Here is a 10,269-nt window from a genome sequence, read left to right as displayed (position 1 = left end):
CGGGCTCCTCGCGCAGAGAGACCTGCCTTTCAGACCAGTTGGTGCGGCAGCAGGAGGCGCGGTATCTCAGGATAATAAACCCCTCTCCTGGTGCGGGGGGGGGGGGGGGGGAGGCCCGGGGAGGGGGGTGCAGGGGGAGGGGGAGGCCCGAGGAGGGAGGTGCAGGGGGGAGGGGGAGGGGGGAGCCGAAGGAAAGACCACAACGTGCGGATGGAGGTGAAGGGGACTGTCCCCTGTCCTCTGTCCCCAACGTTGAAACCAGAGGTATTTATTTAGGGGGACAAGGGGCATTTGTGGGTGTGGCAGCAACTGGACGCCACGGACCATTTCCGAGCCAGAAAACGAGAGATTAGACAATGGACGGAACCTCCTCGGCCACTTCGTCCCGCACAGCTATCGCCCAATTTCTGAAACGCCAAGCGGGATTCCGGGGCTATCAGCACCTCGAGCCGGGCTGCCGCCCCCGCCACCCCCGCCGCCCCATCGCCCCGCTGCCGGCAGGGGGCGCCCGCGCGCGACTAAAAGGCGCGGTCGGCGGCGGGCGGCCTCAGTGCGGAGCTGGGCGGCCGGGACGCGGGCGGGGAGCGATCGGCGCGGGCAGGGGCGCGGCGGGCACAGCGCAGAGCGCACAAACCTGCACGAACGGCGGGACCCGACGGTGGCGCCTCCGCAGCTCTGACTCCGGCCCAGCGCCCACCGACCAGCCGCCGCCCCGCGCCCAGCCCGCCGCGCACCCCGGGCTCCCCATGGCGCTCGAGGCCGGGGCGCCCCCGTGCGCGCGGCGCCTGCTGCCCTGGGCGGCGCTGCTGCTCCTGGCGGCGCTGGTGCCCGCGGTCTCCGCGGCGGGAGCTCCAGGTACGCGCAGCCGGGGCCGGGCTGCCCGGCTCTCCGCGCCTCCTCCCCGCTTCTCTGTCCACCTCCACACACCGCCCCCGCCTGTCGCTCTGGGGACCGCCGCCCCGCTCCGTGTTGGCTGCGTGTCGTGTCACTAACCTGTGCGTCCTCATCGCTCGCGGGCCAGGGCGCGGAGGGGCGGATGGGGACGCGGGCTCTGGGCACCCGGAGTCCCGCGCAGGAGGAGGGAGCGGGGACGCCGTCGGCGCCAGGGGCCCTCCGTTTCATCCCTGACACCGACGTTCCCGCGCCCGGGAGTCGGGAGCCTGGAGCCTGGAGCCAGCTTCCCGGGAGAGTCAGCAAACGTGGAGCGGGGGGAGAGCCACTTCTTGGAGTTGCCGCGGGGCGGGCGGTGCTTTCCTTTGCCCGGCACCCTCTCCCCTCCGTCCACCTGCCCCGAGGCTGGGGTGCCCGCTGGTGGCGGAGAGGCAGGACTGGCCGCCCCAGAAGCGCGCGGAGGAAGGCGCGAGCTGCCGCGGGCGGTGGGTGCCGGGGCGCCTGGCGGGAACCCAGGAGCTGCGGGGGGACCCTGGTCGTGAGCGCGGTGAGAGGCAGGGGGCGAGTCGGCTCCGGAGAAGCTCACCCTTTCCCCGAAGGCTGAGGCTGGGGACGGGTGGTGGCCGTTTTCTTTGGGGACTGAGATGTGAGCAGCGCGTTTCCGCAAATGCCAGCGGGGTGCTGTCCGCTTTCTGGCCCGTCTCCCTGGGAGACGCGTTTGCGGTGGGTGTGCTGGTTTTATCCCCGCGCCTCTGGTGCCCTTGTTCCCACTTCCTGTGCGGGCATTTGCACGCTCGGAGCCCGTGCGGCTTTTATTCGAGTCACCCGTTTGCAGGAATCCAAGAAGTCGGCTTTTTTTTTTTTTTTTTTTGGTCCATACTGCTCCCTCCCAGCGGGGTTGTGAAAACTCAGATCCCAAGGCGGGCTCCTTTGTAAAGGAGGCTGCTCAGTGTCCCTGTGGCCCTCTGGCTGCCAGGGGAAGGGAGCCGGTTGGGGTCACATGGCCTTTTGATTCTTTGCGGAGGGCGCATCCTGCACGTGCTCGCTGCCGGTGTGCGCCCAGGGCTGGGGTGCCAGGTGCCACTTTTCTCAAAAAAGACAGCCCCAGGTGTGGTTGCTGCTTTCCTCTCTGGTAGCCCTCTCTGGGAAAGCCGTCGCTGAGTGTGTTGCTCGGTGTTTAACAATAAAACTAAAGCCTTTCGACGTCTCCACCTACGACCCACGCTTTTTTCTCGTTCCTCAAGGAACCTTTTCTGAGTGTTGGAAGAGTTTTTGTTTCAGAAGGCGGACGGCAATGGAACCGATGCCAGGCTGGCTTCGTGCTGGTTCCGGCTCTGTGCCTGTCAGATTCCGCTGCCACCTGCCCAGGGCGCCGCCCGGTGCGTCTGTCTGCGGTGGGGGCGCCCGGCATCTCCTTCCCTGGCCTGGGGCTCTGCGGGGCTGAGTGAGAAATGCTGGGGCTGGAACCCTGGCTGGCACCTCTCTCCCGTGCGTTGACGTGGAGTTTGCAGTGAAAGGATGCCCAGACGGGACAGGGACAGAGGGGGACACGCGCAGTCGGAAGTAGATGTTGCCTGCGTTCACACGGAGGAAGGAAGGAAGGAAGGAAGGAAGGAAGGAAGGAAGGAAGGAAGGAAGGAAGGAAGGAAGGAAGGAAGGAAGGAAGGAAGGAAGGAAGGAGCAGACGGGCCAGCCCCGTGGCGAGCTGCGGGCTGGGAAAGAGATCAGGGGGCACGTAATGTGTTTCATCTGTTCCTCTGGAAGGCGTCCTGTCTGTATGCTGAGTCTGACAGCAAGGCCTGGCCACGGCCGCCCTCTCTGGCTGAATCAGTGCCTGCGCCCAGCAAGCTGCTGGAGTCAGGCGCTCCCCACCTCCCAAATCCTTTGGGGCCAGAATCCCTCCAATGAAACAGGCAGAGCCACGTAAACAGTGGCAGACACCACAGCTCTGAGGGACTTTCCTGAGGATAGAGGCGGTTTGCAGGGCGCACTGAGGGTCTAAATAAGCCCTTCAACTTGGTGGTCAATTAAAACACAAAACAAGCAAGTGACCACCCCCCCCCTACTCCCCCACACACGCACGCGCACACGCACACACGCCACGCTCGTGCTTGCCAGGAGACCTTTTTCTGAAAACATACACACACTCACATACATTTGTAGTGGTTTTCTTAGGGGAGCTGTGGGTGATTTTAACTTTTTCTTTAAAGCTTAAAGACCCTTTCAGGGAACCCGCAAGATCAGAGCTATTTTCAAAGTGATGCTAAGACACGCCTGCCTTTTCCGCTGCGTTTGCCGGGAAGGCGCTCGGGCTTGGTGGGTAAGACCGGGGCGCTTTAGCGCGAATCCGGGCGTTGGCACCACAATGAACTGGTAGTCATGGCGTGTTCAGCCTCTGAAGTTGAGGGAAGATACGCCAGTTTCAGTTAAGAATGTCCTCGGTGCAACAGTAAGAACTGTGAATTTGGCCCAATCTCTGCCCTTGCTGTTCTGTGTGAAGAGGTAGGAGAGGCACACAAAACGCTTCTGCTGAAACCGCGTTCGGTGGGAATCCCGGACCAGCCCCGGGCGATGGTGTGAGCTGTGACCCGGCCTAGCTGCGCCCCCAAGAACACCACGCTCACCAGAAAGAATGACCGCAGACCATCCAGCTTTTCTGACGGGAGTCTCCGCAGACAGCTCCTCAGAAGTGAATGCAGGGGCCTGCACTGCAGGGACACACCTGCTGGGGTGTCTTGCCAGGGGCAGCATCCGAGCTTTCCGGTGGAAATTAGAGTTGCCATCTCCAACATCACTCATTTAGGAGCTTTTTATACTTAACACCTTTCCTAGCAAGGTCCGCGGCGGTATCAATGGGTGTGACGTTGAAATACTGTTAGAAAGCATGTCAGCTTGTAGTTGATCTGCATCACCAAGCGAACCTGGTGTTACCAAGTTGTTACCAAGCCTGCCTGTCTGAACAGTCCGTCCAAAACTCAGGAGCCCAAAGGACTTCTAATGTGACCAAATGTAAGCATTTTCTTTATATGGTTTCAGAGCCCACATTGCAACTAACCTTGAAGAAACTTCTACTTGATGAGTTTTGGGGTAGTAGCATAGATTTTTCCAGAATAACCCATAAGGCTGTTACAGTGCTTTTCCAACTACGTATCTCTGTGAGGCTAGATTTTTTTCCAGATGCTTCCCCCAAAACAGCAGGCTGCAGTAGACTGGAGGGATAGTGGACAGGAGGTCCTGCCGTCTTCTATTAGAGATTTGCCAAAATGCAAAATCTCTTCTCAGTATTTCTTTTTGGTTTAGAAAACAGTTATTTTTTCATAAAATAGTTGTTCTTTTCTGCAAAAAGCTTTATTGTTTCATTTGGTCCAATGCCTGGGAGAGGGCTCCAGGGTGGTTAAAAGAATGGCCAGTGGTTTCGGGGAGAGGCTCAGGCAAAAGCCAGACTCTAGGGGATGCAGAGGGGCCCCTCCAAGGCCTCGGGGCTCCACAGGCTCCTGGTCGTGCTGGAGGGTGAGCCTTTCGAAGAGATCCTCGCCCAGCCCAGCCTGGGGGCCCGCACCCTGTGGAGGGGATTCAGGTGTCGCCCATCTCCTTGATGAGTTTCACCTCCTCACCCCGGAAGTGGTTCTCCAGGAAGTCCCAGAGATGAGGGCCTGCAGCTCCCAAAGGGCCTGGGTCAGGTCCCTCTCCAAGGCCAGGGCTGTCTCCATGGCGCCCGGAGTTCTGCCCACTCATCTCGGGTGGCGTCAGCGTGTCCTGGAAGAGAACTCGGCCACCCCGTTTTGCATCTCATGAGACCTGGGCGCCCTTGCTGGGAAGAAGGGGCCCCGCCCTCGAGAGCCCCCCTGGTGGGGGGGGGGGCGGGAATAGAAGCCCAGAGAGAGGTGGGTGTGGGAGGCCCGCGGGGGCAGGCTGGCCAGGCGGTTGACGGCAGCCTCCACCTCGGTGGGAGAATTCTGACAAATTTGGGAGCTCATGGTTGTTCAGCAATGAGAAGTAAGGTAAACAAACAAACAAACAAACAAAACAGAAAACGGTGTTGGCTGGTCTCAGAGGCTGAGGGTGGCTGCGGTGGTTCCGAAGGTGGGGACTGGGAAAGACGGCGGAGGGTGGCCGGAGGCTGGAAGAAGGGGTGTCCCTGGGCCTGTTCCGTCCAAACACTGTTGAGGCAGGAGACAGATCCGGGACCGCCGAGGGCATTCCTAAGACAGTGTTTTTATGTCAACATGTAACGGTTTACTATCGCTATTTTAAATACATCAACACAGAGTTTAACCTCTTCCCAGTTTTAATTTCCGGTCCATAGTTATCGGCAGATAAAGCCCACGTGAACAGCCTCTGTAAGGTCCGACTTTGTTTAAGAGCAGGAGGGCTCTGAGAACAGAGTTTGATACCCACTGGTTTGTGGGCGGGAAGTAGGCTCAGCAGCCGGACGCCCGGGCTGGAGCCTTGGGCTGTCATTCACCCGCTGCGTGGCCCCGGCCGGTGAGTCAGTCTCCACTAGCCCAAGCGATGTCTGTGGAGGCCTCAGGGGCTCTCCTGCGGCCAGCCTGCCTCCAGCTCTCCGTCTGCTCTCTTCTCTTCCAGAGGAGGGGTGAGCACACCTTCCCTGGTACCTGTGCCCCGGAGCCCACGCACGTGAAAGGCCTGTTTTACTCATCAGCTGAGCACACGGCTCATGACTGTGGAATTAGAGGTTGTGCCAGGCTTGGAGAGAGACAATTCATGTCCCTGGAAAGACAGTTCCAGAGCATTATCAATACGTCCTCCCAAGACCATTCATCTCTTTATTTCAGTCATAAAGGCTCATTCCCTGAACACAGGCAGGGGAGTGGCAGGTTGCATTACTTTCTATTGCTGTTGCAACAAATTACCACAAACTTGGTGGCTTCAAATCAAACAAATGTATCATCTCAGAAGCTCGAAGGGTCTCGTGGGCTAACAGCACGGGCTGTGCTCCTTCTGCAGGCTCCAGGGCAGAAGCCAGCCCCCCACCCCCCAGCTTCTAGAGGTGCCATGTGCCCCCACTCTGAGCCCTGCCGGCAATCACTCCCCTTATAGTCATAGGTTTCCCACCTTCCTGTCTGCTCTTCCGCATACAAGGACCCTTGGGATTACATTGGACCCAGGGCCAATCTCCCCGTCTCCAGACCTTTAATTTAACCACACCCGCGAAGTCCCTTTTGCCCCGGGAGGCCACATGTTCACAGGTTACAGAGAGGCGGCCAGGCCGTCTTTGGGGGCCATTATTCTGCTGTGGCAGGGTTTCAAGGGGAAACCCATCACGCTGTGCTGGTTGGGGAGCAGACTTCTTTTCACTGTTCCTTGGGCAAATTGGAGATTTCTTGAGCGACAATTAAACCTCTCATCAGGAGCTTTTATTTTAGTTAGAAAATGTAGAGGGGGTATTTAAAGGTATACAAATGTAGGTGATAAAATAACATATGTGTACAAGTACTTACTTGTTAATAAGAATATTTATGTTAGGATACACCAGAAACGGAGCGTGGGTGCCTCAGGGGAGGACTGGGTGGCTGGGGCTGGGAGGCATGTTGCTTCCTTCTTTCTTTTACTAATTTAGTAGACATGTGCTAGAGCACGTGGAACCAGGGAGGTATTGATTATGCATATGAGCAAACATTCTCTTTTCCTTTTAGAAGTTATCCTTGTTTTAGTTACAAGGAATATGAATTAATTCAAATCTGGGGAGTTGTGTTATTACTAAGAAACATTCCCCAGTATGGTGCAGAGGGTTAAAATTTAGAAGTTTTGAATGTGGCATTTTTGTGCCACTCCGTGGTAGGTGACATCATGTGGAAGACAGATTTTCTACCACATTTTGTCCTAGCTCCTGTCTTCTCGGCTCAGGCAAGGCGGCGCTTGCGCCCCTCGGCCCTCAGAGGGCGCTCCTGGCCTTCCGGCGGCCTTCCCACTGCCCGCTGACCCCAGGAGCTGTGGCTTGCTACATTTAGGAGAATTAGGTCAAACATTCAGTTATCTGCTTTGGTTTTCCCCTGGTGTCTGTCTTTTTTTCAAGGTTGCCACTTGTTATTCATTTCCCGCTGACCATTGGTGAGAAAGAATTCGAAGCCTAAACCTCACGCTGGTCAGCAGGTTCCTGCCAAAGCTGCAGCCGCTGGTGGTCGGAGGAGGGACCAGGGCAGGAATGACAGTTTTGAGTGAGTTTTGATTAATCGGTCTCATGACGTATCCCCCCTCCACCCTCCGTGGATTCTTTTTGTATCTGGGGGAGTGATGGAAATCCCAAGGCAGGTTTATAACTAGCAAAACCCCCGAGAGCTGCATGGAGACTCACATTCCCTCCTGGGTCTCCTGTCCGGAGCTGGGTCTTGACAGCGGCTGGGCATTAGTTAGAGCGGAAGGCAAGGAAGGGTTTTCAGGGGGAGGAACAACCATGTTGCCTGTGGGAAGGCACAGAAGCCAGAAGCTGCGTGACATGTTTGAGGAAACAGGAGTGTTGGGGGTGGCCCCGGCAAGGTGGCCCTGGGGTTACAGTGGCATTCAGGGTTGGAGGGTCAGCAACCACCAGCTCAGGAAGGTCCTTCAGCCCTATCTGAAATGGCTCATGTGTTCTAGAAAGGCCCCATTTGGAGCGGGTTCCAGGGTGCTGGGAGTGCCATGCACTCGAGGTGGGCACATGGGCAGACTGTACAGTTAAAGAGAGCTGAGCAGTTAGTCCAGGGGGCCTGTGGACAGAATTCCACATGGTTTGTAAGGGGAAGAGCTGTGTAGCTGTAGGAGTTGCTAAAACCCCACGTGCTAAGGCACTGGCTCAGAGGGGAAAGCAGTGGGTAGAATGGATGCAGGTGTTTACAGCTGGAGAGTGACGCTCCGCTCTGACGGCCCGCTAAGCATCAACTCCTCTCAGGGTTCAGAAGCCATTTCGTCGCGGACGGGGGGCTGGTTAGGACGGGGACGAGGCTGTGCTGCTCTTGGAAGAAGGGTGGGCAGTGGGTGCCCGAGCGCCAGCCCTGAGGCTGGAACTAGTCAGCATCGCAGCAAACAGTGTGACCAGAGTGTGTGTCTGTGGCTCCGAATCTGAGATGACGCCAAGCTGGTCTGGAGAGGAAACTCCATGGACAGTCAGTCGCCTGTGGCCAGCATCCCTGGGGCTGGGCAGGGTGAGGGAGGCCCGAGGCCCGAATGGTCGGGTGTGGCCTCCCAGGAGCATGAGAGGAGGGACCCCCACCGGGCCAGGCAAGGGCCGCGGGGCCCTGTGAGCCCCGGGCTTACTGCGTTCACTGGGGCTCAGTTTCAAGGAAGCTTGACGTGGCCATTATCAGGCGCCCGCCGTGGTGCAGTCCTTTCTGCCGGGCACACGGGCCAGCGCCTTTAACGTCCCCATAGCTATAGAAGGCTGTTTTAAAAATGGTTTTAAAAGTTTATGAGATAGTTGAAGATTCACATGCAATTGTAAGAAATCACGCAGCGATCCCGCGTGCCTCCCACCGGCTCTCCCAGTGTCTTCTTCTTTTTTTAAAAAAATATATTTTATTGATTTTTTTTACAGAGAGGAAGGGAGAGGGATAGAAAGCCAGAAACATCGATGAGAGAGAAACATCGACCAGCTGCCTCCTGCACACCCCCTACCGGGGATGTGCTCGCAACCAAGGTACATGCCCTTGACCAGAATCGAACCTGGGACCTTTCAGTCCGCAGGCCGACGCTCTATCCATTGAGCCAAACCGGTTTTGGCGCCCATGTCTTCTTTAAGAGCTCTGGTCCTGGTGGATTAAGGCCAACCCTAATCAAGGTCATCTTAACTTGATGACACCTTAAAAAACCCATCCCCAGATCCTGGCAGCATGTCCTTTGCGGGGGGGGGGGGGGGGGGGCACAATTCACCCATCACAGGTGGAATGCCAGCCAGCATGCTCCCCGTGCGTGGGTGAAGGGATTCACACGGCTCCCGGCGCTGGGGAGGGTGGGACTACGTGGGCCGCACTGTCAGCCCAAGTCCCAGAGTCCCACGCACATCCCGCGGGCCCGTCCGCAGCTCAGGCCTGGCGAGAGCCTTCATCCATAATGTGAGCGATGGCCATCCACTCGGAGCTGCTGTGGGCGACCCACTGCCCCGCTGGGAGCACAGGCCACACACACTTAATAAAGACACTGGGACCCACGTGGCCGGATAATGGCATCACGGTGGCGAGTGTGGCCAGTGCTCAGCCCTGGAGGCTTCACACAGGGACACAGAGTTCCAAGGTCATTTGTCTGAGGGCTTTGCCTGGAGGGCGCACTTGGATGTTGACTAACCGATGCCTTTTTTTCCCTTTTCAGTAACATTTCTGCCTTTCTTTCACACAGATTTTCTCCTCCAGCTGAGACTTGTAGCAGGTGCGAGGAGCAGCCTCGTTCTCCCACAGAGGCCTGACCCTCTGACTTCTTACGCGGGGGAAGCTGCCTCCGCTGGCAGATGCCCTGGCCCTGCTGCTTTAAATGCCACTTTCTGCCCCGCCCCCATCTCCTCCTATTCCTTTCTGATGGACGGGCAACTGAGCATCTGCCTGTGGCTTCTGGCCACGTCTGCTTCGTTCACTGTTTCATACCTACCTCGCCACAACACTGGTTTGGCCTGTTGTCTAAGGCTGTTTCTCAGGGAGCTTTCTGGGGAGGATGAGTGGTGATTTTAACGACAGTAATGCCCAAGCGTTTAACATAGTTAGACAATGACTTTCACATTTTGGGAAAAGGAATGAATTTTTCGGGAGTTTTTTTTGGCGGGCATGTCAAGCAGTTTATAAGCAGGCTGAGTGTAAGCCGGACCAGAAGGCAATGGTAGTTCTTGAAGAAACGATTGCTCAGCTGCGAGTTGAATTTGGAGAATGTGCAAATGATCCCACAAAACCTGGGAAGGACCGACCGGCTTCTGTGTGCAGGTCTCTGACGCTCAACAGCAGCGCGTCATTCCCTGCCCACCAAAGGCATCTTCTCTCCAGGGGCCCTTGTTTCCTCATCGTCGTTATAAATAAATATATCTGTGGAGTTCCTCCAATTTCATTTCCCCTAAACCCGTGGTCGGCAAACTGCGGCTCGCGAGCCACATGCAGCTCTTTGGCCCCTTGAGTGTGGCTCTTCCACAAAATACCACGGCCTGGGCGAGTCTATTTTGAAGAAGTGGCATTAGAAGAAGTTTAAGTTTAAAAAATTTGGCTCTCAAAAGAAATTTCAATCGTTGTACTGTTGATATTTGGCTCTGTTGACTAATGAGTTTGCCGACCACTGCCCTAAACCATTTGGGAAGCTCATGACTTACATGGGAAACATCCTTGTTTTTCCTCTGGAACAGTAGCTTTCGCTTACATTGGGTCCTGGATAAAATGGCCAAGAGCTTAAAAACCTTAAATCCTAATGAGG

General features: G+C 56.8%; 1 protein-coding gene across 2 annotated transcripts in view; it reads left to right on the top strand.

Moving 5' to 3' along the window:
- The first annotated feature begins 562 nt into the window (after nt 1-562).
- Nucleotides 563-10,269, top strand: part of FNDC1 (fibronectin type III domain containing 1) — a 67,236-nt gene continuing 57,529 nt past the window's right edge. For both annotated transcript variants that reach the window (XM_079780394.1, XM_079780393.1), the window contains exon 1: nt 563-855. In XM_079780394.1, coding sequence (XP_079636520.1) covers nt 747-855 — 109 coding nt within the window. In that variant the 5' untranslated portion in view covers nt 563-746. The remainder of the gene's footprint in view (nt 856-10,269) is intronic.

The sequence above is a fragment of the Cnephaeus nilssonii genome, assembly GCF_951640355.1.
Source record: "Cnephaeus nilssonii genome assembly, chromosome: 9".
In the NCBI taxonomy this organism is placed as follows: Eukaryota; Metazoa; Chordata; class Mammalia; order Chiroptera; family Vespertilionidae; genus Cnephaeus; species Cnephaeus nilssonii.
Note: the sequence above shows the minus strand (reverse complement) of the source record. Positions and strands in the feature narration are given on the sequence as shown.